Genomic DNA, 27,690 nt, shown 5'->3' on the forward strand with positions numbered 1-27,690 from the left:
CTCCCCCAGAGAACAGGATAAATGAAATAGGCCGTGTCGCAGTGCACGGAGCACAGAGTAAGCCCCCGTACGTGTTGGCCGGTGGCATTGCTCTTTCTGAGGTTAGAACGTGGGTGATTTCCCCCGGAAGGAGGAGAGAAGCTGCACAATCATGAGCTGAGTCTCCGTTTTCTCATCTGGGAAGTGGGACCATCTCCTGCTTCTGTGGGTGGTTGAGCTGGACTAGTCAGGAGCGGCTTCCTGGTGTTTAGCTCCATGTAGCACACAGCTGGTGTTGAAAGGGTGGCCAATGATGAGTATTTTTCTCCGGAGTTGACCAATTGCAGAAAGAGCCTCCATGAAGCCTCATTCCTCCGGTCTCTCCTTTGTGCTTTCTCTTCCAGGGTCAGCTCGGCCCCTGCGCAGGTAACGCTCGGGTTGTGACTGGGGCTCTGGCTGAGAGCTTGTGACCTTTTTGCCTCGATTCTGTGCATACGAGGCTTCACCCTCCAACGTGGCGGCCCTGTCCTATAGCTGCTACAAAGTCCCCGGGTGATGCCCACTTGCTGTGACCAACATGGCCTGGGTCATTCCAGTCCCAACCAGTCACTGAGGGCGGTGGGGGCAGTGATGCGCTCATTGGCCAGGCTTGGGTCACAGGGCCACCGTGGAGCCAAGCCACGGGGGGAGTCTCTCCCTGTCATCTGCGTGGTTTCCACTGAGGTGGGACCCGTCTGCCCTTCCCCATCATCAGCCTCCTACACTTCCTTTCCTGCTAATTGTCACACATGCACAGACTGGTCTCCCCAGTGAGGCTGCAAGCCACTCTCCAGGAGGGCTGAAGAGCTAGACCGACTCCTAATTAATGCACCCTTTTGCTGTTATCTTGGGTGGCAAGACATTCCTTTATTTCCCTGAGCCTCAGTTTCTTCATCTGCAAAATGGGTGCGGTGACGAAGCCATGCCTGGCAGGGTCGTAACGAGGATTGAAGGAGGGCCTGGTGCTGAAAAGGGTGCATCTGCTCCCACCTTGTAACCTTCTCTGACCCCAGGAATGCACCAGAGGCAGCACCACTGAGCTCTAGCTCTGGAGTCTGACACACAGGGCCTCAGTCCTACCTCTTCGGCTGATCTGAGCCTCTGCTTTCTGAGCAATAAATGGAGTTCACATCCCTGCCTGAGGGATGCCTGCCAAAAGCCTGACACTGAGGGCCAGTAAATGATGGCTATGCTAATTTTCCCAATAATGACAAACTCCAATGGGAACCTGGCATCAGACACCTGGGTACAGTGTTGTTGTGGTGTTACCTCTCTGGGCCTCAGTTTCCCCATCTGTAAATGGGACCTCACCTGTGAGCGGTGAGTGACAAATGGCGTTTTTGTCCTTCACGCCCCCTCACACCTCTCTCTGAGCCACAGGGCTGCCATTCAGCCTTTATTGATAAAAAACAGTTATTCACTACTTTCACAGAGTCTTGGCGTCACCCAAATGCGGGGTCTTCATTAACAACAACTCAAACATCTTAACTTGTCGGGGGGGGGGGGGGTCACATCACACAAAGGCGCTGAGCGGTCCTGCTCAGATGGGCAACACCAGACTGTGTCTAAAGATGATGGCTGCTCGGCAGAAAGTTCCAGAACTAGGTAGCAAGTACTTAAATAAAGATGGTCCTCTGAGACAAGCCCCAACCTTGAGCCCTCCAGGCGGCTGGCTGAGGAAATTTCTGGCCCTTGGGTTTGGGAACGCCCAGACACAGGAGCCAAATGTCCAGTTGGTCAAGAGAGGACAGTGGTCTGAGCCACCACTGCAGTTTCTCGGCATCGACTGGGCTGGAAGATCCCGAGTTACCTTCTCTTGTCCCCGCCGACACAGGCTCCTGTCCCTCCTCCAACCCACTGTCGGCAGAATCCGCCACTTGCAAAATCAGTAATTGGTAACAAGAGAAAAAAAAGAGAAATACATAAAAATGGCCATAGGGCAATGAATAGGCAACCAAGTGCCAATAAATACTCTGCATTGCAGCTTTGTCAGCCCTCCCTCACCGCGTGGGGCAAGCTTTACATGGTTCCGTTTGCTTTTTACATCACATGTATCTTAAATTCCAGCACAAATGGCCCCCGCCATTCTTCCCATTCCCATCCCGATCTGCCCTTAGAAAGCCCCCGAGCCGCCGCGAGCGGTGTGGGGCACCTCTCCTCCCGGGTGCATGTGGGAAGAGATCCAAATCATGACCCAGCGGCTAGAACCGTCTCTGGTCTCCAATTTAGAAAAAGAGGATGTTCCATAGTATCCAAAGTGCTTTTTGTTCTAAAAAGCAGCCCAAGGCTGCAAAAGGGCTTAAGAGCCGGTTGGGAGTCATGATGTCCTGGAGAAATTTGGGAGTTAGGGTTACCCGGATGCAGGCAGGGACCGGGGACTCTCATTCCAGAGGCCGCGGGGCCGGCTTCGAAGAGATGGTGCAGAGGGGCTCCAATAAATATAAATAAATGTACACGGGGGCCCAGGGCCCGGCATGGCGCAGGGGTCTCTCGTGTGCAACGGCCTGCAGGAGGAGCGGGCCTGGAGGGTGGGGGGCGGGCACCCGCCTCGGAGTGCAGCCCAGGCCAGGCCAAGGGAAGCTGGCCACTCGGCCAGTTCTGCTCCAGGCCTCGGGGCCTGGGCTCTGGGGGCTGGGGTGGATGCTCAGTCCCAGAGGAATAAATTCAAGAGCCTCCCCACTGGAGGAGTTTCCGTGGTGCACCAACGCGTCCCATCTCAAAGGGGATCGCGGGTCATTTCAGGAGCCTGGCGGGGATGCAGGCCGGAGAAATCTTGTTCTCAGATGTCACTCTCTGGGAGGAGCGTTGGGGCCGGGGGAAGCTGGCGCACCTGTCCACTCCCCTCTGTCCTTCTGACTTGGGGAGGCCCCAAAAGGCCTCCTGTGGAGGTGTGAGGGGGCCAGGGGCACCAACAGGGTGTAAGAGGCCTTGCTTCCAGGTACACCAGGCTCCGGGAGCTCTCTGCCGGGCCCAGGGGCTGGGAGCAGGTGAGACCGTCGCCTCAAAGCAGGGCTATGGGCTTGTTCCCCGGGGCGCCCAGGTACTGGGAGGAGGAGGTGGTGGCTGACGTGGCCACGCTGTCTGGGGTCGAGTATGTGGCATAGAGACCTGTCACCTGCAAGTCTGGGAAGGACTGGTCGCTGCCGCTGGAGATGGGGGTCAGGCCCGAGGCCCCCAGCTCACAGCCAAGGGGCGAGTCTCCGAAGGCCCCCAGGGTGTCCAGGCTGAAGCCCCCATCCTTCATCTCCTCCCAGAGGTTCCCTTTCAAAGACAAAGGCATTTGGGTGAGCTGGCTTCGTGACAAACAGACCTGAGTTCAAGTCCTGTCTTAAGGAAGAGGCAAAGACCGTGCGCGGGGTTCAAAGTCGGGGACTGCAGGGGAGGGGGCATGGAGAAACCAAGTTCCAGCCCCCAGCCCTCCCTTTCCCACTGGGCATCCCAGGCTTCTGTCCTAGAGCCTCGGCTCCTTGGGATGAAATGGAGATGATCAGAGACCTCCCCCCACCCGCCTCCCGAGGCTTCAACAGGGGGATGTGTGGAAAGCAGGCACTCTCCCTCAGGGGTCCCATCACGGCCCAGCCAGGGGACAAAAACAGCGATTTCCCTACACAATAATCCAGGGGGACAGGCGGGGAGGGCCGAATATACCCACTTCACAGCTGTAAATAACTCCCTCACGAGCTAACTCACAAACCTGCTAACCAGTCCATTCCCTCTCTAGACTCGGAACTCCCAGAGGGCAGGGAGGAGCGCTCAGCCCTTGGCTGGCTCTCAGGAGGTGTGCCCGTGTCGTGAGCAGACGAATCATGAGGCCCTTGTCCTTGCATTCGTTCGTTCAGCTCCTTTGTGTCAAGCGTGACCGAGTGGCAGGCAGTGGGTCAGAGCGTGACCTGGCCTGAGGTTGGCACACGCACGTTGAAGCAGTTACTAAGTAAAAGCTGGGGGTCAGACACACCTGGGGCTCTGCCACTTACTAGCCGGTTGACCTCGGGTCAATGACCTCACTTCTGTGTCTCATCGCCTTAGTGGCAGAATGGGGACAGGAAATAGCAATGGTCTCCCAGGACTGTTGCAGGGATGCGGGTGATGGCTACGAAGTGCTTGGCACGAGGCCTGGTATACGGTAAGCACTCATGAAACGCTTACTGGAATTCACCAGCATGAGGCAGTTGGGGAGTACTTGTCCAAGGAATGAGCTGAGGGGTAAATGCCGACAGATCTCCTCTCCCTTGCCCTCCCCCATACTTCTGGCCCTCCAGCCCCCACCCCCCACCATCCCCTTCTGTCCCGCCCCACCCCCGTTCCTGCAGCCTCACCCTGCAGGGCAAAGTCCATGATGCTGGGGTCCAGGGCGTCCACCTCAGTGCTCATGTCGGTGCTGATGTTGATGAAGTCCACGGGGGCCCGTCCTAGGGCAGGGTGGGGCAGGGGGCTAGGGCTCAGTTCCGGCAGGGCGTGCAGGGGTGGGGTCTGGGCCGGGGCGGGAGAGTCTGGGGCCAGATGTGCCTGGGGCTGGACCTGGTGGTGCAGGGGGACTGACTGCAAGGACAGGGTCATCAGGGGCTGGGGTGGGAGCTGGGAGACAGCCAGGCAGCCATGGGCCATGGCCACCGTGGCGGCGTGAGTCAGCACAGTGGTCTCGGAGTTGCCAGGCCTCCTGCAGCTTTCCGGTCGGTCCGAGATCAGCTTGTCCAGCTCCTCTGCAGGCAAGGGAAAGGTCCCTCAGAAGCCACCCTGCAGTTCCCAGGCCCCAGTGTTAGCATGCCTGTAACCCCAGCAACCCCCTTGGACTCTCTGAACCTCGGTCTCTTCATCTATGAGAGGGCACTGTACATTCTGCCCAGTGTTGTTGGGGAAATGCAATGAAATCACAGATTGCATAGGGTCTTTGAGGAATGAGGGAGCCTCCCATGATAACAGTAGCTCCTCTCTTTGGGACAATGCCATAGCTCTAGGACATCCCTTGAAGCTAACAGCCTTGCAAGAGGAGGTTAAGGCAGAGAATACAAGTCCCACAACATCAGGACAAAATTTATGAGCACACAAGGGGTCCTAGCCACTCCCTGCTACTGAAGCGACATTAAGAAGTGTTACTGTGGGTTAAGAGTCGGATCCTCCTTAATGCTCTTGGTTACAAACAAGACAAGTGATTACTCTGAAATTATTCTTGGCTGTTGGCTTGCGTCTCCTTGAATGTAAAACCAATTTGAGACTGAACCACTAGGGTCCCAGGACCTTTTTAGGGTGGCACCCAGTTAGATTGGCCCACTTAGGGGTGCCTGGGTGGCTCAGTTGGTTAAGTGTCTGCCTTTGGCTCAGGTCATGATCCCCAAGTCCTGGGATTGAGCCCCTGCGTCGGGCTCCCTGCCCCACTGAGGACCTATGGGATTGTGCCATGGTCCCCTTTTCCTCACTTTTTTGAATTATTCATCTCTGAGCCTTCATACCCAAACCTCAAGCATGATGATCCCTACAGAGTCAGGCCTGAGGCTGAGTGGAATTAAGCTTCCATTTGACATTTTCCAATGGATGTCACCTCTATGTCCCTCCCCTTCACATCTCTTAATTAAAAAAAAAAAAGCAGATGCAATATATTTTTCTAATATAAAAGTGATTCATGAACAGGGTTGAAGATTTAGAAAATACAGAAACCTGTGAATAATATAAAAATCATCAGTGGTCTCTTCATTCACAGTCAAAAGTCTGGCTTATTTCTTCTAGTCTCTATGTGTACACACTCATAAATCCATACAATATAAAGGAGTGGGTACACACACATATATAAATATATGTGCATTTAAGATACATTTTAAAATATGATTAGGCTGTGTTATATTGTCTTTTTTCACTTACTGAATTGGGAGTACTATTTTCTATTCCAAAAATAGTTTTGTCTCTCATCCTTGCATGGTATGACATTATATCTATTTAATCCCCTATTGCAGGAAGTCTAGATTGCTTTCAATTTTTTACTAGTAGAAATAATTTTGTGGGACGCCTGTGTGGCTCAATGGGTTAAGCGTCTGCCTTCGGCTCAGGTCGTGATCCCAGGGTCCCGGGATTGAGCCCCACATCGGGCTCCCTGCTCCGCGGAGTCTGCTTCTCCCTCTGCCCCTCCACGCTGCTCATGCTCTCTCTCTCTCTCAAATAAATAAAATCTTAAAATAATAAAAATTTTGTGACAAATAACTTTGTTTATAAACCTTTTGTTGAAATCCTTAATATCTTCAGCATACGTTGCCAGAAGTAAAATAACTCAACCAAAAAAATGGGGAGTGGTTTGCAGGGTTTTTATATATTATTTTGCCCTGGAAAAGTTTAACTGAGATTCCCACCAATCATATATGAAGGTGCCTGTTTCTCTGCATCTTAGCCCCTACTGGGTGTTACTATTTTATTATTTTATTGTTTTAAAACTCGATGCCAGGGCGGCAGGCGTGGTAAGAAAGTGATGTCCTCCTGTGGTTGTTTAGTTTGGCATTTCTCTGTGAGAAACTAGGGGCTGCTTAGGGAGACTGAACAGTTTTCCGCAGGCCTCTGACCAGGTCCCTCAGCGGACCTGCCCCAGGGGAGGCATATTTCCCAGGAGGAAAGGAGGAAAGTTCACCAGGCGCCCGTGTCCCCACCAGCGAGGCTGGGACCCGAGGCTGGACCGGACGCGGAGGCGGGGACGTGTGGCGTGGGCGGCGGCGGGGGTGTCTAGGCCTCACCGGGGTTGGCCATGCTCCGGTGGATGGCGGCAAGGTCCTTTCTCTTCCACTTGTACATCTCCTCCTCCATCTTGTCGATGCGGGCCAGGTTCAGGGCCCACAGGCAGCCCTTACGAGAGGAGCCGCTCATCTTGTTCTCCACCTTCTCGAAACACTTGTTCAGGGACAGGTTGTGTCGCACCGAGTTCTTCCAGCCGTCGGGGGCCGTCTGTGGGGACAAATGGACACGTAGGAGACTCCCTCAGAGACCTCCCCGTAAGCCCTCCCTCTCCGGGGGCATCTCAGACACAGGCGTCAAGGGGCAAGGGCACGACGGTGGCAGGGTGAAGTGACAGTCCGATGGCCAGCCTTGAGTTAGGAAGACAAGAGAGACTGGTGGGGACTGTGGCTCACCGGAGGGCCCACGCCCTGTTAAAGGGGCAACCACGCGTCAGCTCCAGCCAACAGTTACTACGTGAGAACAGGCTCAGGGATGCCGAATTGTCCCCTCTTTCTCTCCTCCTCAGGAAGCAAGAGAGGGGATGCTAACACGCGGATAACTGGTCAAGTGTATTCAAAGCCAATCATGTTTAAATGCTCACACTTTATTGTTAGGTAGCCAGATACTACAGTGCACCTCACATTCTATCCCTGGCCCCCCGCACACGCACACACCACTGTCTGCGATATTTCTGCTAATTACACTGACCACATCAGGGACCCTGCAGCTTGGTACCCTCTGACCACCTGCTCCTTATTTTGCTTTGATGCCAAGAAAAAAAACGTGACTGATGGCCAACCATGCGCCAGGAGCTGCCAAGGCCCTTTACACGCAGGGCCCTCACTCACCTCGCCAGCTGGGTACCATTCTCCCCATCTTGCAGATGAGCAAACCGAGGTTCAGAGAGGCAACAGCTCTCGCCACGTCTGTGTTCTGCATCAGTACGTTTTAGGGAGTCTGTGCGGAGTCACTAGGCTGGCCCCACCACCCTCTGCCCGCCCCCCCCGCCCCAGCCCCGATGCCTGGTGAATTCCTTCTCTGGGCAGAGTCCAGCTCAAATGGCCCTTCCTCCTTCTGGCCTTCTTTGGCCATGTCTGTGTGAATGCACAGGTACGGGGGTCTATGGACATCGTTGGGGACCTAAGACAGTGACCCAGTTTGGCCTGGGACCAGTCCCAGATGCTGGTAGTGTGAGGGAGAGGCCGGAGCAGCTCTAGCACCCCTACCCTGGGCTGGGGCCCCTCACCTTGAAGTAGGGGAAGTGCTCCTTCATGAAGCTGTAGATCTCACTCACAGGCAGGCTGCCTGTCTTGCTGTTCTTCAGGGCCATGGCGATCAGACAACTGGAGGCGAAGGATGGGGCAGGCCAGGTGTAAAGGTGTCTCAGGCTGACAGCCCAAGGTCCCCTCTGCCAGGAAGTCTGCCCTGCTTGACCCCACCATACCAGCCCTTCCATACTCAAACTGTGTTAGCTCTGGTACCTTTTCATGGCCCTACATCTTGCCCACCCCTTGCCCTTCTCCTTGACCCTGAGCTCAGACAGTGATACCAATTTGAGAAAACTCTTTTCCTCTCTTTATCCCTTCCTCATAGTTAATGTCTATGGGCCTGTAGACTTTAACTAGGCTGCTTACCGCCACCCCCCAATCTTATGGGGTATACAATGTTATTATGTTGATGGCTTTTTACATCAGAGGGAACTGAGGCTCAGAGAGGCCAAGCCACTTACCCAAGGCCACACAGTTCGTGAGTGACAGAATGGAGCATCGGGCTCAGGGTCTGGAGTGGGTTCTCCACCCTAAGGGCTGACTGAGCACATGAGGGTCCTTCCTAGAGCTCATCCCACCTGGGGGCTCCCCACTCGCCAAAAGCTCCCCCCTTGCAAGTCTGAGCTGTCCTAAAGGCAGCCCTCGCCCCTCTCCTCCCCGAGCCTCCCACGGCCCCGGCCCACCCTGGACCTCACCTGTATGAGTAGATGGGCTTGGGGTAGTGTTTGGGGTGCAGTTCCTGAGATGAATGGACAGCCATGCGGGGCTGGGGGTAGGGAGGCCGTGCTCCAAACGGGGAGCTGTACAGGCCCATGGGAGGGCACTTCCCACAGGCAGGGCAGAGAGAGAGGGTGAGAGAGAGCATAAGCCACTCACAGGAACCCCACCCCACCCCAGGCTCACTTTTTAGGAGATGCTGTTTAGCAAGATGTGAAGTCGCCGGCCCCAGGAGACAATCCTGTCTCTGCTCCCTGCAGGGGATTTAGGGAACCCAGTGAATGACTCTATGACATGGGCATGGGGAATGCTATCCCCATGTTGCCGGGGAGTAAACTGAGGCTCAGCGGGATCCCTGGCCAGTCCAATGCAGGGATGTGTGTCTCCAAGTCCAGGGCCCCTCCAAGCCCCCCGTACCTGCTGGGTGCCTGTGGGGGGTGGTAACTGTGTTTGGGAGGCAGGTGAGTAGAGCTGTGGGGCGTCCTGCAGGCCGGATGAGGGCTGGCCCCCCACAGGGATCTGATTCATCTGCAGGGGCCGCAAGAGGAGACAGAGGCCAGGGTGAAGGTGGGGCACCCCAGCCCTGGAGGACCCCTGCTCCAGCTCCCTGACCCATGCTGTGGCGCTTACACTGGTTCCGTGATTGGCGATGGGGCCCAGACCTAGCATGACTGGGGGGACCATGCCAGCCGCGCTGTGGAGCAGGGCACCTGGGGTGGCTCCCACGCGCATGTCAGCCGCCCTGGCCAAGGCACCTGCAAAAGGGAAGCACAGAGATGCCCGCCGGGCTGGAGGAACGGGGTCTGCAGGCAGAGCAGCTCCGTCCCTGGACACCACCAGAGGATGGAGCCTGCCCCCAACCCTCGGGGCCAGGTGCATAGCAGGCGCTTGGCAAATCACCGCCCTGGAGTGTAGTGCTGAACCGCCGCTTCCTACCAGCTGTGTGACCGGGGGCCAGCCTCAGTTTCCCCATCTATACAGTGGAGCTACTGAGATCACCTACGTGTGAAGTTGTTGTGGGGGTTTAGATGCAGTAATGTCTATAAAGTGCTTATCACGTTGCTGGCTACAGGACAACATCTTGATAAATATGAGTAACAATAACGATAATGTCATTAATAGCTTGGTTCTCGTCCATCATGAAGCTAAAACATCAATTCATTATTCAGCTCTCCTCCTCAGAATCATGCCTTGGTTCCCCAGTGCCTCCTCTTCCCTCTGCCAAGCCCTGCCCCTCTGCTGAGGATGAGCTCAGGACTAGCAGATGCACTCACGCCCGCATGCCAGCCACCCGTCCTAGGCCCGGGGCAGACATTGCTAATCTATCACAGATCCTCACTGAACCATTCTGCTTTGGGGCTACCTTCTAGATTAAACCAAGTTGACCTGCAAGATGATCCTGCCCTGGGGCCACCTCTTCCAGGAAGCCTTCGGGGCCCCTCAGCTGTCTTCTGAGTCCTGGCTGCCACATGGGCTCATCCGTGGTGCTTTTGGTCTGTCTGCCTTGCCCTCTCTCAGACCAGACCCTCAGCTCCCTGAGAACTAGGACCACGTCTTATATGACTCAGGGCTCCAGACACCTGGCATAGAGACAGGAGCACGGGGGGGGGGGGGGGGGGGGGGGTGCGGCCGCACAGCGGAGAAGGGAGGGGCTTCCTTCTTTCACGCTTCCTGTCTGTTGCGTGCCATACATCACCCACTGTGTGTCCAAGGTACTTTAGGCATTGAGTCTTTTCAACACCCCAGGAGGGCAGCTCTGCTATCCTTTTCGTTGCAGATAAGGAAATAGGTCAGAGAAGAAAGTACTTGCCCACGGTCACAGAGCTGGAGGTTCTAGATCAGGGTTTGGCAAACTATGGCCAGCAAGCCAAATCTAGCTTGTGGCATGGTTTTGTAAAGAAAGTTTTATTGGTACACAACTACACCCGTTCATTTATATCGTCTGGGGCTGGGCTTGCACCACAGGGACCATCCGGCCTACGGAGTCTAATAAATATTGACTACATGGCCCTTTACAGAAAGAGTTTGCTGACCCCTGCTTTGGATGTTTTGGCCAAGAACAATTTGTTCAATGAAATAAATACTCCTAGACCCTAATTTTTCAACTATTCGTACTTTTAGTGTCCTGTGATGATTGTTTTCAACCCTTTCTGTGTCTCTAAATATTCAGTCCACTTGCTGTGACTGCAACGACTGCCATTGATTGAGCACCTACTATGTGCCAGGACCGTCGGCACTTCCCACGCATCATCCCTCTGAAGGTCAGGGTTCCGTAGACTTCTTCAGTAAAGGGCCAGGTAGCAAATATTTGAGGCTTTCCCAGCCATATGGTTTCTGTCTTCGGGTTTTTTACAACCCTTGAAAAACGCAAAACCATTCTTAACACAAGGGCGATACAAAAAACAGGCTGCAGGGTGCAGGCTGCATTTGGCCCGCGGGCCATAGTTTGCCGACTGCTTTAGCTGTTCATGATGTAGCAGGGAAGGGGCAGGGCTGCCTTTATTCTTCACTGAAACCTTAGCTCACACACAGCCTGACACACGGTGGTGAGCAAATGAATGAACCACATCCCTCCGAGGAAGGTATCACATTTTACAGATGCAGAAACAGAGGCCCAGAGAGAGAGAGAGAGTGAGCGAGCTGGCCAATCACGCAGCTGGTGGGGGGCAGTACTGGGCGTCGCCCCTCCCCTGCACCACCCTCATGCCCCCCCCCCAGCTCCTGCGCCTACCTGGGTGTGGGTGCGGTGCACTGGGGCCACCCAGGTCCACACGGCCACTCGCCATCTGCTGCAGCCGTGGCACATCCACTGCTGTGAGCCACGATAGCGACTGCAGGTCCCCGGGAAGGTCATCATCGCTGCTGGTGGCCAGGAGCCTGCAGGGAGGGGCAGGAGCTCGGGCGGGGCGGGGAGCTCAGGTCGGCTCCTGGGGGGACTCCCCCCCCACCTCTGGAATCACCCCCTAGCCCCTCACCTCCCCAAGCTGCCCTCATCTGCCCATCCCCGGGGCTGGGCATGGCCCCAGGATCCCCCCCATTGGCAGCCAGATCACACATCCTCAAATCATTCCTTTGTTTACTACATCTTACCTTAGCCCCTGACTACCCCAAAAATAATAAACACTAATGTTTGTTGAGCACTCACTACGTGCCAGACACCACATCAAATCCTTCACAGGTAGTAAGCCATTTAACTCCTGGTCACCCCACGAGGCAAACGGTAGTAGTACTAGTAGTATTCCCATTTTACAGATGGGGAAACTGAGGTGCAGGGCTCAGGGCTCAACAGGCACAGTCCTTTTCAATCCTGTTTAATCCCTGCAGCAGCCCCGAGAGGTAGGATACACCCATGTGCCCCTCTTACATTCGGGGGAGCACTTGCCCAAAGCCACACGTAACAGGAAGCGGTGGGGCGGGGACCCAGGCTCAGGGCCCGAGTGTAGCCCGAGCTCTTCACCACGCCCCCAGGCAGCCCCCAGAGACCTCCTGTTGGACCCACGCCCACCACTCCTCAACAGACTCATGAGCAAAACCACCACTCTCCACAGAAGGAGAAAGGCTGCCCGCTGAGGATGGCAGGCAGGTCCCCCGGTGTGGGGTACGCAGGCCTCCCCAGCACCCCTAAAGTCATGCTTGCCACACGGCTCCAAGGGCACTGGGCCCCCCCACCCCCGGCAGCATCTCGTCCACGGGATAAGGTGGCTGCAAACTGGCCCAGAGCCCAGGCCAGACCCACCACGCCTGCCTCCACCCTGCCCCAAGCCCTGCAGGCCAGGATCTCCCTGGTGTGTGGCCCAGAGGCCCACAGTCCACATTCTGAGAGCCACGGTTCCAGAGTAAGTGTCTCGGGGCTTCCTAGAAAGGGGGCGAGAGAAATCAGCGCAGCCTCTGGCTTTGTCACGCACGGGACAGGGGGGACCCCACTGTGGGGCATCGGCCTCTGCCACCCCCGGGCCCGCCCCAGCTAGTGCTGTCTCCGCGCTGTCTTGCTGTCCCTCTCTGTCTCCCTGCTCCTTCCCACCTCGCCCGTGCTCTCTCTCCTTCTGTTTTAGGGCCACAGTTAGCGTTGCCATGGCCACAGCTGCTCCTTGTTGCAGGGGCCTGGGCCCTCAGCCCAGCAGGCTGGCATCAGGTGACCGTCGGGCTGCCCCAGCCATTGGCTGCCTTGTAGGAAAACAGGGCCTGGAAACGATTTGAAAACCCGGCCGGCCGTGTCAGCAGCAGCAGTTGGCCTAGCTGCTGTCCCCCGGCGGCCCATTGTGCAACAAACGACTGTTGCCCCCCATGGCACGTGGCCCCCATTGTCCTGGGGTCTCCATGCCATTGTTGTTGCCCTCCCCCCACCCCCGGCTGCCACTCCTGCAGCCTGCTCGTAACTCATCTGGCGGGTGACAGCCACGGCCCAGGCCTGGGCGATGCCATCTGTCCCCTTGGGCCCGTGGAGACCCTGGGGTGAGGCCGAGGGGCAGGGCCTGGTGCGACGCCCACTGCACGGGGGAGGGGGTGTCTGGCCAGTCCCCACCCACCGCACGACTGGCCGACCTCCCAGAGTCTGGTGGTGGGAACCCTGCTCCCGCTCCACTAGCTGCCGTAGCTCCCCATTGCCCCCGCTGCTCTGTCTGGCACTGGAGCAGCAGGGAGGAACGGAGGTGAGCTGCTGCTGTTAGGTTTCTGAAGCCGGGGCTCCACCAAAGCCCCCTGAATGGTGCTGGGGGGGGCTCGCAAACAGACTGGCTTTCTGGGTGCAAGCGGAGTCTCTGGCGGCCGGTGACTCTGACAGACCGTCCCCAGGGTGGTTAAGAGCTTGGGTTCTGGCGTCTGTCTAATCCTAGGCTCCACTTACCTGTGTGCCAGGGCCACGGACTTGACCTCTCTGAGCCTCAATTTTTCATCTGTAAAATAGGGTTAATAACGCTTCCTCTCTCCTAGGGGGTCATGGGGATCCCGCGGGTGGTCACACGTAAGCCCTTGGAACGGTGTCTGACTCAGCTGCCGTTAATATTCATCCCGACACTAATGTTAATAGTAGCCAGGTCCCCGGAGGCCTGGAAGGCCATGGAAGCTTTCGGCTCTGTGGTCTCACGGGCCCGCCTCTACTGCTGCAGCAGCTAGCGGCTCCCCTTTATTGAGCACTTCCTGTATGCTCTCTCCCCATTTTACAGACAGAGACACTGAGACCCCCGAGCAGTCACTTAAATGCCCGGAGCCCGCTTCCCCATGAAGGGAGGGTCGCAGAAGGTTAACGATGCCGCTCAGCGCATAGAAGGCAGAGTAAATGGTGTTACTCTGATTGTCCTTCTGTGCGTTTCTGTCCTGCTCTCTGTGTGCCCCCTCCTGGTTCTCCATTCCTCTGTCTTCCCCCGCCCCCGCCCCCCACCCGTAAGGAGCACAAGCAGCCTACTGCGGCCACTCGGTGTCCATTCCACGCCCCCCTCCCCGGGACGCCCGAGCACAGTCCCACCGCCATGCCTTAGCAATTCCCCCTGCTAGGAATGCCCCCCTTTTGCTTCCTCCCCGCACCGCCCCAAAACGGTGCCCACCCCTGGAGGCTCATTGCAAATTGTCTTCTGGCTTCTTACTGCCGAAGTGCCTTCAGATATCATCTGACCCCACCCCTCAATTGACCCACGGGCAAACTGAGGTTAGGAGGGAAGCACTTCGCTTCCAATTCACAGTCCAGAGCAAGACCAGGGCTAGGGCTCCGGGCTGCCCGTGTGGGCTCATTGCAGCCCAGGAGCGGCTTCTCCTCCGAGAGAAGTCGTTGTCACCCTGAACCCAATTCAGGGACCTCCCTGCATCCTAGCTGCTCCCTACACCGTGCCAGGGGCAGTGAGTTCGCGTCCCCTGCCCGGCCTGTTGGATCGCTGAGGCCTGTGAGCCCCGTATCATCCTGTGTCCCTGCACACAGTGGTGCTACTTAAATGTCTGCTTGGCTGGTTGAAATAAGCTGACCCCAGGGCACCAACCCAAAGAATGGTGTGACAATGGCTGTCATGTCCAGAACTTGTAGCACTCACAGCACCAGCCTCTGCCTCCCTGAGGGCTTGCGACAGCCTCCGGACAGGGGCAGGGTGCAGGCAGCCCGACTTTACAGATGGGGAAGCTAAGGCCAGGCAGGACTCGAACCCAGGCTGTTCCTGGAGCAGGACAGGCAGAGAATCAGATGGCCCCTGGGGGCAAGGCCCCCACTGCCTCCATCATCCCGGGGCTTTCAGGTGGGGCTGTGTATACCAGCATCGCCCAGGACCGGGTTCAAATACAGAGTTCAAGACCCAGCCCAGAGCGTGGGGTCCCGCCCTTGAGCTGTGGGGCCGGGAAGCTGTATCTTAGCACCTCTCAGCAAAGCGCCAGGGAAAGGACACCAAGGTGGTGTGACAGGGTCTCGGGCACAGGGCAAGCTTGGACTGGACGAATCTGGATTCAAGTCCTGGTGACCCCTGGCTGGGAGACCTCAGACAAGTCATGTCTGGCCTCCATTTTCTCATCTGGAAAATGCGAGCATGACTGTCCATATCTCCCTGGGTTGTTTTGAGGAGCCCATGGCCAGTGTGTATTCAACTTCGAACACAGGCCTGGCCCCGCCACGGATGTGGACACCCCGAAGCTCTGTGGTGGGGGCCGGGGGGCTGGCCCTAAAGCCTGGCTCACATCCTGCGGCCTCATCACCCGGCATTCAGGCACCCTCCGTCCTGTGTGTCACAGGAACTGGGAGGCAGTGCGCCAGGCCCCACATGGGTCCCATCCCCATTACCGGGCCTGGGTCCTTAACCACCCCTGTCTACTTCTCTCCCCTCCTCTGCTCCCTGCAGAGGCGTGTCAGCCCGGCCCTCTGTCCACGGTGCCGTGTAAAGCACCCCCGCCACCTGCCCCTCCCCAAGGCCTAGACTTCCCTCATTAAAGCTGCCCCCATTTGCCCCATTCTTGCTCTCTCCTAGCACTTCCTTGTAAATGGCGTAAACCACAGGGTCCTCAGCAGTTGTGACCTGAGAAAGACTTCTTGGTTTGGGAACCGCTCTGGCTTTCCAGCCATAGGCCCTCGGAAGGGCGCTTAATCCCCAGCCTCAGTTGTCCCACCTGGCAGATGGGTACAAGGGACAGCGATAGCAGCAGTTCCTTGTCGCCGCCCCCAGAGCCGGCTTGGTGGTGTCAAGGTGACGGGGCTTTGTGGAACATTTGCCATCTGCGAGCGTCTGGGATTCCTCCCTGGGGTGTGTGTATGTGTGACCCTGTATCAGTCTCTTGAGTGGGTTTCCCCTCGGCCGGGAGAGGACAGGACATTTGCAACTCAAAGGAAAAGGCGAAATCCAGCCCCACTGTCCTGGGGTCTCCCAAGACCCCTCCTGCTCACTCTCTCGAGATCTGTCTTTTCAGTCTCTGGGTGAGGAGGTATCTCCAGGGAGGACAGGGGCTGTACCCACCAGCTCTCAGTGACCCCCCAGTTCTGGCAGGGAGGAAGCCAGGACCAGGGCTGAGTCCACGGCTGGGGCAGGTTCCCCCGGAAGAACCTGATGCTGAAGCAGGGAACCTTGTACCCCCTGAGGGAGGAGCTGTACCCCCAGAGCCCAGTACAGGGCCGGGCACACAGCAGGTGCTCAATAAGTCCTCACGGACCAGACAAATGAACAAACAGACCCAGCCTTCCAGATGCCCCCACTCCCCCCCCACACACCAAGCCCAGGCAGGAGTGAAAGGCCCAGCTTAATTTTATTTAATTTTATAAAAGCCTGTGGGCATGGCTTGGGGTAGGCGAGTCCCTGCTGTGTGTGCGCAGCCTGATCAGGCAGGTGTGGTTACCGTTACCACCTCCCATTTACCAGATGGGGACACTGAGGATGGGGGGAAACAGGCTTGTCTAGGGTCCCCCAGCCACAGACTGGGCTGGTTACAGCCCCCACTGTCCTTTCTCCCTGGCCCTCGGGGAAGAGTTGAAGAAATGGGCTCTGTAGATTCTAGAAAATTCTAGCACTGTGCTAGCCAATAGGAAGCCACATGTGGCTCTTTCAATTTAAGTTCACTAAAATTAAACAAGAGTATCAAGTCAGTTTCTTCATCACACCAGCCACATTTCAAGTGCTCAATGGCCACACGTGGCCAGTGCCTGCCATGTTGGACAGCAAGGAATTGGAACGTTTCCATCACCACAGAAAGTTCTTACTAGGCGGTGATGGTCTGGAACATTTTTTTCAATCACGATGGAAAAATCTGTGGTGTTTCCACATTGCCTCAAAATTGGAAATTTGATTTAGGTTGGGAAATTTCAGGAGCTGATTTCATGGAATTTTTGTTTTAGTACATTTCATTATAAAAGACTCCCCCCACCTTACCTCCCACCAGTGAGGAAGTTACAGGGGAGGGCTCTATAAAAATGGGAACCTTGTACTAAGGCGGCTCACAAAGTCGTGGGGGGCATTCAAGAAGGAGTCAAGGGATGACGGTCGGGCCCCTGTTGGACGAAAGATGAGCCCAAGCAGCCTCCAAGTTCCCTTTGATGCCAAGACCCTCTAACTTATGGAAGCAGTCTGCAGGTAAACCCTCTGGTCACATTTCTAAAGTTCTATCATCTTGGGCAAGTGCCTCTTCCTCTCTAGGCCTCAGTTTCCCCATATGTAAAGCAGCAGTGGCAGAGTGGACAGTGGTTAGGAGCTGGCATGAAACCAAGGCTGGTGGACCAGGGCCTGAACATTACTGGCCGAGTGAGGGTCACCTGCTCTGGGCCTCAGTGTAGAAAACGGGAACAATAAAGGCATCTACCCTAAAGTGACAGTCAAGAACATGACGCTAGTTCATTAGCATCAGATGAGATGAAACATCGAGGTTTCTGCTGAAAAAATCAGGCTTAACTATTAGTTCAGGGGTCCCAGAGGTGACCCCTGACAGTGCATCCTTCTCAAACCAAGTGGGGGATTTGGCAGCAATAGGGTGTCCTCATTAATGAGTGCAGAGCTTTTGGCGCAAAATGAAAGTAAAAAGACCTATCTGGCACCCCAGTCCCCTTCTGAATTCAGTGGTTCCCCAACAGCTCCCCACCCCACACCCATCTTTTCCTTATAACACACACACACACACACACACACACACACACACTCCTGGGGCGGGTGTCATCACCCCTGTTTATAGATAGGACAGGTGAGGCCGAGCCAGGAGAATTTGCCTCCGCAGCCTCTGGCCAATGGCCTCAGGTACCCGCCCCAGCACCTCAATTTCCCCATCTGCAACACCACGGGTTTGAGCCCCTTCTATCTCAGTGGGGCTGCCACTGGGACGGACACACAGCCTGCAGGGCCACTCAGGGTGGGGGACTGCAAAGGAAGTGGGGGGATGTGGAGGGGTGTGGTTAGACCCTGTTAGGAGCCAGGCGGTACCCCGGGGAAATCAACGTCAGAAGAACAGTCTATCACCAGTATAATTATCTGCCAACCTTTTCCAAGTGCCTACTATGTGCTGGTCATTCTACATGTCTCATCTGTGTGCCCTTGTGAGTTTGCTCATCGGAAGTCCCCAAGCCCTCTGCAATGCCACACTCTTGAGCCCAATCCCAGCTAGGGACCTGGAGTCCTGCCTGCGCACCTCGCCACCCCCCCACCCCCTGCCTGTTGCTTTCTCTGGGGCATTTCGAAGTAGTGGGGACGAGTGTCGGCTCTGGGGTCAGCCAGGCCTGGGTTTGAATCCCACACAGCTCCTTAGTAGTTCTGAGACTGGTCTGCAGTAGTCGCCTCTCTGGGCCTCAGTTTGCTCATCTGCACAATGGGGTGCTATTGCACACAGGATGTTTGTTGTAAGGACTGATGAGATGATGCAGGTGGGGTGCCCAGCGTATCTGCATGCATTGCATGGTGGTGGTTTGCATGATTATAAACATCTTCTGAAGAGCATGCATTCAGCAGAGTGGGCTCCACGGGTAGAGCCACTAGCAGAGTGTCTGACACTCAGTCAGTATCTGCTCCATTCCATAAATATTTCCTGAACTCCTACTTGCCAGGCTGGGTGGCAAGTACACAAAAGTGCCTCTGTCCAAGGAGATAACTTTCTAAGTGACCTACGGATGCAAAGGATGGAAGATCTGCCCCCTAGCGTGCCTACCTTCCTGCCAGCCCTCTTTGGTCTGTACCACCCTCAACTCTCAAAAGCCTGTGGGATGGCTCCTTAGCAAACCCATTTCCCAGATGGGATAGCTGAGGCTCAGAGAGGGGAAGGGATACCCCTCAGCCACACAGCATGTAAGCAAAAGAGCTGGGGCTTAAGCCACCCGCCCCGGAGCCTCTTTACTTAGTCTCTCTGCCAGTTTAGCTGAAATAAATCAAGCTGTGGGCAGGAAGGGTAAGTCAGTATCCTCATTTTTAGAAGGATCTGCTAGGTGCCTCTGTAGTGACGGGGCCACTGCTCAGGGGACGCTGTGGTGACCCTGGGCAAAGTGAGACACCGCTGGAGTCCACGGTTGCCATCCTATATTACCCAAGGGACCAACCTGACAACGTTAATTAACAACATCCTTAACTAATCAGCCATGTCACTGGAGGGATGGGAGCTGAGCCAGGAAGGCAGGGCACAGCAGAGGTGAGCCCAGGGACACCTGGATTCCGGTTCTGGCTCTACTCCTGACAGAGATCCTTGTGCAGGTAGCTCAATGCCCGTGAGTCTCCGCTTCCTCATGTGCAGAATAGAGGGGAACACAGGGCCTGCCTCTTGGTTCAGGGTAAACCACAGGAAGGGTGTGGAACAGCGTTTGGCTCAAGTGCTAGACAACTATTTGTGGAATGGATGAATTTAACACCTAGCAGTCAGAGTGACCTTTCGAAAGGGACATGAGGACATGGCCCTGCCCTTAAAACCCGTTAGGGGAGTAAGGGTCCAGCTCCTCACCGTGGTCTGGCCCTGGCCGCCTCCCACCCCTCCCCTCATGCCCTCATCTGATCTGCTCTAGCCAGCCTGCCTATCCTTGAGTTCGCCAAACATTCTAAGTGCTCTTTGCACATGCTGTTCCCGAGGCCCAGAATGCCCGTCCATGCACTCATTTGCACCTGGCTCCTCCTCATGCTTCTGGTCTCAGGCTAAATCTTCCCTCCTCTGAGAGATCCGCCCTGGCTACCCACACCCCTGGTGGTCCCTTCTGTCTGTGTCTGCAGAACCTTTAGCATTTTTCAAGGAGGTATGCGTTTACATATGTTTCTAGTCTTTCCACGCTAAGAGGGCAAGGACCGGGAGGCCCCGTGTTTTGTTCAGCACAGCGCCTGGCACCCTGTGGGCATTTATTGTATCTTTGCTGGATGGAGTAAGAGAAGGTGGAAGGATACCCAAGCCCAGCCCCGCCCAGCCCAGCCCCGCCCAGCTATAATGTAATTTGCATTGCCCAATCTCTATCCATTTCCTGCCAGGCTTAGCCACACCCCCACCCCGGGAAACCCTCCCAGACCAGTCCAGCATCTCCCAGTGTTTCCATTCCCTGGAATGATTAGAGCCATTAATGTCTACATAGCATAGACACCTGAGATCACCCATTAATTTTACTCAGGCGTTGCCTACCCCCGCCTTCTAGACACTAAACTCCCGGAGGTCAGGGATGACTTTGTCTTATACCTGATTACACCCAGAGCTTTCAATCTTTGACAAATATTTGTCCACCCAAGGTGAGCTGGACCCCCATGGCCATAGCCTGTTGTTGCTATAAAGGTAAAATTTCCAGGTAAAGGTAAAAGCCCTTGCTAAGGAGCTCGGCAGTGCCTGCAGTGGGCCACCTGTATCTGTGGATGGATTACAGTTTCTGCGGAGATTTTTGCTTACAGAGCTCAAGTCCAGAGCCCGCATTTAACTCTATTGCCTATGTTGGAGTTCCTTACAGTCGCTGCAGTAATTGTGCAGTGGAAGAAAACATCCCTTTCTGGCTCAAATCCCATTTCAACCCCTTTGTAACTATGTGACCTTGGGCAAATCACTTCACCTCTCTGCACCTCAATTTTCCCATCTGTAAAATGGAATCATTCTCATAATCGTTTCCGCCATGGAGGGCAGCTGTGAGGATAAGATCAAATAATGTATAAGAGACGGCCCAGCATACCGCAGGTGCTAAGACCACGTTCCTTTTTTCCCCTCCTCTGGCCTTGCATGGTCACTAGGACAGCAAATACTGTCTTTGGGGAGTCAGATCACCATCCCAGCAGAGCAGGGGGCAGAGGCACATCCAGCCCTGGGACGTCACTTCCGCTCTGATTACAACAAGGAGGTCTTACCTGCCTCCTGGAGATGTGGTTCGTCGGAAATTGTTACATTACCACAAACTGTTCCTGTTTCTAATCCAACCTTTACACAAAGGGGATTAAGCATTTCATGGCGGTGTTTATTTAGCTAACATAGCTTTTGTAATGTCTTTTGTAACCGCTTACAGGAAAAAGAAAACCAAATGCTGTTTAGCAAGCTCCGGAATTCCCAATAGGGCCAAGAGTGAGCATAGTATGAAATGATTTGATTAGGAGCATGGAAAAGAGAATCTTTCCTTTCTAGAATTTGGCTGGGACTTGGTGGGAGAGTTGGCGGGGGTGGGGGGTGGGGGGTGGGTTTGTGTATGTGTGTGCACATGTTTCTTGGGGTGGAACCCAAGATCCCAAAGGAAGGCTGGACCCTCCCCCCCGCCCCAGGAAGGCTACCTCTCTTTTCCTTGTCTACAAGGTAGCCCGAGGAGCTTCTGGCCACCAGAGGGAGAAGGGGTGTATGGATGTTGGGACCCTCACCGCCCCTGACAGATGGAGCCCCCACTCTCCCCCCTGCAAGGAGGCCACAACCAATGGGCAGAGCCACACTCATATGGGTGTGAAACCATCCGGCACACGCAGCTCAGTGGGGGGCTTGAGAGGAAAAGCAGGTGGCATCTGCCCACCCTGGTCCCCCACGGCAGGATTTTGTCATCACTTGAGCATAAACCTCCCTACATTTCTGTGGACGTGTTATTTCTCACGTGATATTGAGCCAGCCAGCCATCTACCCAATGAATATTTATTAAGTATCCACCCTGTGCATGGCATTGTGGTTCAGAGATGAGAGAACCACTGTCCAAAGAGAGGAAGGGTTTTGCCCACATCTTAGAGGAGGGACATGGCTCTGGGAGAAGGTGAGGGTCCAAGGAGACAGCAGTCTTCCTTCTTTCTCTGGGCTTCAGTTGCCCAACCTGTAAAAGGAGGTGGCTGGACCTGATGCCTAGGATAAGTTCCCAAAGTTGGGGAAGGTGGTTGGAACCTGCTCTCCTGCCCTTTCCTGAATGTATGCCTTGGGACATGTCATGACTCCAGGCCTCAGTCTCCTTGTCTGTGAATTGGGATAATGCCAGCACCTAATGTCACGGTTGTTACTATGAAGATCAAACAGGATGGTGTGCCTCCTAAGGAGTTTCACGGGTTTCTGACACACAGTAGGTGCTTAGTAACTCATTATTCTGCAGAACCTCGATGAGCAGACTTCCCTCCCAGCCCTGAGCCAAAGGAAAACTGGCTAACTCGCATCCAACATGAGCTGTTGCTGTTGTCCTCAGGGTCAGGGCTGCCCCTGGCCCTGGCCCCAGTCCCCAGCGTCACAGGCGGGGAGGCTGCCGCCAATTTGCTGTCTAGGCCCAGCCACTGACTCTCCCAGGGGGGCAGGGCAGCCTCCAGCTGCTGTCCCCTGCCCCCGCCCCCTCCCTCCCCGCACACAGCCATTGAAAGCTAACGGCCAAAGGCGGCCCTTGGGGATGGAGGGCTGTGTGGAGGGCTGCATGGGGGCTGGAACCAGGCCGGACCAGCAGCCTGAGTGGTCCTTGGAGCCATTCCCTGGAGATGTGAGAGAGGGAATGAGAAGCCCATAAACTTCTCCTAGGCTATTATTCAGGGAGAAAAATGGGAGTGGTTGGAAGGGGCCAGGAAGGCACTGCATGATCATCAAAGCTCCCCTCCATGAGAAAGCATTCTATCCCAGGCCTGGCCCAACACCTTTTCTTGATCAAAGTGCAGAATCCTCCCAACGACCTGTGAACTGGGTTCTCTAGTTGCTCCATTTCACAGATGAAGAAAGTGAGGCACAGAGAGGGACAGCGACTTGTCCAGGGTCACACAGCTGCAAAGTGGTAGAGCAACTTATTCTGTTCCAGCCCTTGTGTTCTTCACCCGTGGGGCATGATGCGGGGGGGCAGGGGGGGGTTGGTCACGATACCCTGTGGGTGGGACAGCCTCAGGTTCGAGTGCCACTTTACCCATAACTAGCTGTGTCATCCTGTAAAGCCAGTTAATCAGGTCGGGCCTTGGTTTCCTCGTCTGCGAACCGGGCACAGGAGGGCTACACTCCTGGGGATGGTTGTGGTACAGGTAGTGAAGCCTTAAGAAACCACCAGCTGCAATTCTTCTCATGACTACTCTGCCTGCTGGGTGTGCTAGCTAGAGAACACAAGAACGCTCCGGATCCAGGCAAACAGAAAAGGCAGGACGTCCCGGCAACCCTGGATCCGGGGCTGATGCTGGACTGCTTCTCCTTGCTCCATTGCCCCACCCCTGCCGGCTGGTCAGGGAACTGGGTAGGCACTGATGGTCCCCCCTCACCCCTACTGGTAAGCTAACTGCCTCCCCTGCCCTCTTTCAGGACAGGAACTGCTTGCTTGGTGCCCCCAGACAGTTTCTGAGCTGGGCTGGCCAAGACACAGGAGACTGAGACCCCCAAGGCTTGGAGCGGGTGGGAGCCCCTGCTGGGCAGTACCTGGGAGAAGGTGAGGGTCCAAGGAACTCCAAAGACCCCCTCTCTCGCAGAAAGCTGGAATCTTGATAGGAACTAAGTCGTAAGAACAAGAGCAACTACTGGTTCTGTGTCTCTTGCGCTATAAAATTGACTCAGTCCTTCTGGCAGCCACATGAGGGATGTGCCCTAATCGTGCTCCTTTGAAAGCCAAGGAAACTCAAGCAAAGACACGTGACTTGTCCAAAGCTGGATTTTGAACTTGCACACACATCCGACTCCAGAGCAGCTGCCCTTCTCACCCCGATTCCCTGACTCTGGTGCTTTTACGGGGCGCTTTAAGGCAACAATAAGGCTCTATGGTTCTGAGCTTTTCCAGGCGGGCCCCCGCAGGGAAGCTCTGGCTCCCCCCCCCACCCCTGCCGGCTTCCAGCTGGGAGGACAGAGGGAGATCCACCCCCATTCGTGGAGGGCCTTCTGGGTGCCAGACACTTTCATAGATATTGCATTCAAAACCGGCGAGAGGTAGCTTTTATGCTCCTGGCTGCACAAACAAATGAAGGTTCAGAAGTGAAATTGCCCAGGATCAAGCACCTGGCAAGTGGCCAAGTTGGAAATTATTGTTTAATCTTTCTAATAACTCCATGCAGTGGGTACTATTTCTATTCCCATTTTATGGATGAGGAAATGCAGACCGCTCCACACAGCCGGAAGAGCTGGCATCATAACTGATTTCACAGCCCAAGCTCCTAACACACTTAGGATGCCCCCCGCTCTACCTGCCATTATTTAAACCCGTTTGGGGCTGGCAGGAAGCCCAGAGGTCCGTGGTTGTGTGATCTTGGTTAAAGATTTCATTTCACTGCTCCAAGCCTCAGGTCTTCACCTGTACAGTGGAGGCTCATCAGAGCAGCCTCCCCAGCTGGGCATACAGTAGGCGCTCACAGGCTGCCGCACGCCTGGCACACATCTGCGGTCCCAGATCTGCACACAGCAAGCTCTCAGCAAATATCTGTTTGAATTTGCGTCTCATTTGGATCTTGGAAGGCAGCCTCCAGGCCCACAGCCCCGAGGATGCAACCTCCCTCTAATTGGGGGCTGCAGTTGGCCCCAGAAGGCACTGCTGGTGAGTTGCAGTGGCCCCCAGGAGGCCAGACAGCCAGCCCCTGGGTAAACAGGGCTGATCTGAGGTGACAGCCTGCTCTTCCCAGGCCAGCCCCTGGCCTGTCCCCACTGCATAGTCTGGGCTGTGCCCCCTCTACCCATGGACACCACGCTTGCCTTGATGGGTGGGGCACTGGGAACCAGGTCAGGCCTCCAGGGCTCAAGGGAGAGCCGCTGGGAGGAGACCTCCAAACCATTCCTTTTTCTCCTCCTTCTCTTTGCTGTGTGACCTTGGACAAGCCCCTTCTCCCTTCTTGGCCTCAGTCTCCCCAGTTGTAAAAGCAGGGGACTGAACTGGTTGACCCCCTAGAGGCCGTTCAAGCTCTGAGGTTTGAAGACAAAAAGGCAAAGGACTCTGCGGAGCTTCCCCCACTCATTTGCATCTCGCTTCCTCCTGTCTCAAGAATTCATTTATTTTGGCCTCAGACTCCACCAAATTTATTCCTCAAATACATGAGGCCCACGAGAGACCTTAATTCAAGAGCATCATTTACCGGATGATTAAATGAAGCCCAGAGAGGGCAAGGGACTTGCTGAAAATCATACAGCTAGGCTAAGAATTCCGGAGTTACCACTCACAACTTTTGCAGCATCCACTGAGGATGGAAGCCAATTCCTCCCACCACCACAACCCCCCCCCCCCCCGCAAAGCTTTTGGAGGGCATTTCCTGGAGCCCTGTTAGGGCCACTGTAGGGAAAGCAATCGCTGCTATTGTCATCTTAACATTCACCAGGATGCCCCGTTTCTCACCCAGGAGGGAACGTCCCTTGGAGGAGACAAAAGACTGGGCTGTGAGGGGTCCCATTGCCCCAGGCCACAAGCCCAGACACCCTCAGAGAGGCCAACTTTGAAATTGAGATCTCCCTCTCTCGCAAAATCACAGAATTTAATGTAATGATAGTTCTTGGGCAGAAACCATAAACAGCACAGAAACACTTTACACAATTTAAAAATATATCGTTTGTTATTGCTGAAGAGACCCTCACCTGTATTCCTGCGGAGAGGGGTGGTGATTTTGCCCTGAGTTTCGAATAATTCCTGACATCATGGATGAGATGTCACTTTCTATCATCTCCTTGGGGAAAAGACAAGCAGAAAACAAAGCTCCCATCAGTGACGATGTGGACAGGGCAGAAACTCAGTTTTTCCCACAATTCAGAAGGATGGAACTCAAACAACTAGAAGAACACTTCCAAAAAAAAAAAAAAAAAGTGGTACTAGAGATTTCTTGGGCATCACAGGTCACTTTCCCAGGACAATTCTACAGGAATTCAGAAGCAAAAGAAGAGAATGGAATGGAATTGCAGGTTCTTTCGAATTCATGGGGGAAGGGCAGAGGAAGGCTCTAGAATCCAAATGTCAAGTCTTGGAAAATGTGGACTTGCAAAATAGGAATCAGAAAAACCAGATTCCCTTCCCAGCCTATTTTCAACCGCAGCTCAGTTACGATCACTTTGAAAATAAAATTTTTTTTTTAAAAAAAAGGACAGCTTGATGTGTCATGTATGTTTCTCTGGGGGAGCCAAATTCCCACTTGCAAAGGGAATAATCCCCGCAGGGCTCCCGCCCTGGAAATGCCTACAGAAATGCCACATGCCCTGGCTGGAAAACCAGTCCAACCCCCACCCGTACTCCCCACCCCCCGCCACACACAAACACAGCCTAAAAAGCAAAACAAAACAAAACTTCCCTAAGTTTCTCAAACTTCAACCCTGAAACGAACACAGAAACCCACCAAAAGACTCTCAGTTCCGCCCCAAAAGTCACTCAGGGATTCCCGGGAAGGAGAAAAGGGGAGCAGAGAGAGGTAGCACCCACGGCCCCTGCGCCCGGGTCTCCACCCTGGAAACGCAATGCAGGGCACTGTCCCGGAGGGGGGAGCAAAGCCGACCCTGCAAGGTGGTACCTGGAGCGGATCCTCGCCGGGGCCGCCGCTGCAGGCGCTCCTGGGGCGGGCGGGGGTTTCGGAGTGGGGGGCTCCCTCGCGCTCGCCCCTCGCGTTCCGCAATTTGGCCGCCGTCGCGGCTCGAACCGTTTTTAAATTTCCCTCTCTGGAGCTGTCCAGCTCAGAGCATGCGCAGTAGCCGTGCAGGGGGCTTTTCCCCCAAGGGTCAGTTACAGGGCAGGGTCAAGGGGATTGCAGCGGGTGTTTCCCAGCAGCCGCGAGCCTTGAACACCCCGGGGCTCCGGGTGGGGTGGGGTGGGGCGGGGCACAGGGGTGGGGACACCCCTCCTCAAACTTTGCCAGCAGTGGCAGCAACTGCGTGCCCGCGAGCATGCGTTGAGGAGCAGTGGGAGGGTGATTTAGGCCAAAAGAATTAAGTTGCAAAAGGATGTCGGGTGCATTAAAACTTGCAATCCTTCACTTCCCCGGGGTGGGGGGCGGTAAGGAGGTGGGTGGGCGGAGAGCTCTGCCGCGACCTCCTCTTTCCCCCGAAGGGGGACCGATCCGGAGGCCGAGTCCCGGCCCCAGGTAGACGTGGATTCCAGCCACCTGTCCCTTTAAGAAAGTTGCGCCGGCGGGCTGGCGCGCGGCGGGCGGGGGCTGCGGGCCCGGGAGCGCTCGCGCGGGGCGCCTCCACCTGCCGGGGCCGCGACGAGGCGGGGGCGGGCCGAGCGCGGCGGTCGGGCGCGGGGGCGGGCGGGGGGGCGGTCGGCCCGGGTCTTCGCGCCGCGCGCCCCCCCGATCCCGTCCTGCGAGGGGAGTGAGTCGGCCCGGAGGGCGCGCGGCCGGGCTCGGCGGAGGCGTTCGGGCTCCCGAGTCGGGAGCCGAGCCGGCCGAGCCGTTGGGGGCCGCGGCCCGCCGGTGCGCCCGCGCTCCCGCCTTCCCCGCCGCCCGGCCCGCGCCGCCGGCCGCCCCGCCCCGCCCCGCGCCCGCCGCGGGAAAGGTGGCGCGGACCGCGGACCGCGGGCGGCGGGCGGGGCGGGCGCGGACAAAGGTCCCCCCGGAGCCCCTTTTTAGGAAGTTAGCTTGATCCCCTGAGAAAGGCTACGTTTCCGGCGCCCTAGCTCTTCCAGCCTCGGTTGGAATAATTTGCCACAGTAACGACAATAATCGTCACGGTCACCCTTGATTTATTTCCTTATATATTTCTGCCCCCTCGTTTATTCTTCATGCCAGCCCCTTGGGAGACAGAATGGTCCCCTTTT

At 55.7% G+C, this 27,690-nt stretch overlaps 2 protein-coding genes across 2 annotated transcripts in view; one reads left to right on the plus strand and one right to left on the minus strand.

Annotated features, from left to right (window-relative positions):
- FOXN4 (forkhead box N4) lies at window positions 1-25,948 on the minus strand. Its single transcript, XM_027575616.2, has 9 exons — window positions 25,527-25,948; window positions 11,425-11,570; window positions 9,324-9,448; window positions 9,111-9,221; window positions 8,672-8,799; window positions 7,955-8,051; window positions 6,729-6,936; window positions 4,335-4,718; window positions 1-3,279 (listed from the first exon to the last, which is right to left on the minus strand). Exons 1-9 carry the CDS (start codon window positions 25,649-25,651, stop codon window positions 3,020-3,022), a joined length of 1,584 nt encoding a protein of 527 aa, XP_027431417.1. The 5' UTR covers window positions 25,652-25,948; the 3' UTR covers window positions 1-3,019.
- Window positions 1-27,690, plus strand: part of MYO1H (myosin IH) — a 134,402-nt gene that overhangs the window by 600 nt on the left and 106,112 nt on the right. The gene's annotated exons all lie outside the window — the stretch shown is intronic.

Source organism: Zalophus californianus, chromosome 14, assembly GCF_009762305.2.
Source record: "Zalophus californianus isolate mZalCal1 chromosome 14, mZalCal1.pri.v2, whole genome shotgun sequence".
NCBI lineage: Eukaryota > Metazoa > Chordata > Mammalia > Carnivora > Otariidae > Zalophus > Zalophus californianus.

What these genes read in the sequence shown, in the direction of transcription:
- FOXN4 (XM_027575616.2), bottom strand. Translation starts at nt 25,651, where the DNA reads ATGGGAGCTTTGTTTTCTGCTTGTCTTTTCCCCAAGGAGATGATAGAA. An exon ending in TCGCCAATCACGGAACCAGT is followed by an intron (nt 9,222 to 9,323) that starts GTAAGCGCCACA and finishes CGGCCCCTGCAG; the next exon opens with ATGAATCAGATCCCTGTGGG. An exon ending in CATGGACTTTGCCCTGCAGG is followed by an intron (nt 3,280 to 4,334) that starts GTGAGGCTGCAG and finishes TGTCTTTGAAAG; the next exon opens with GGAACCTCTGGGAGGAGATG.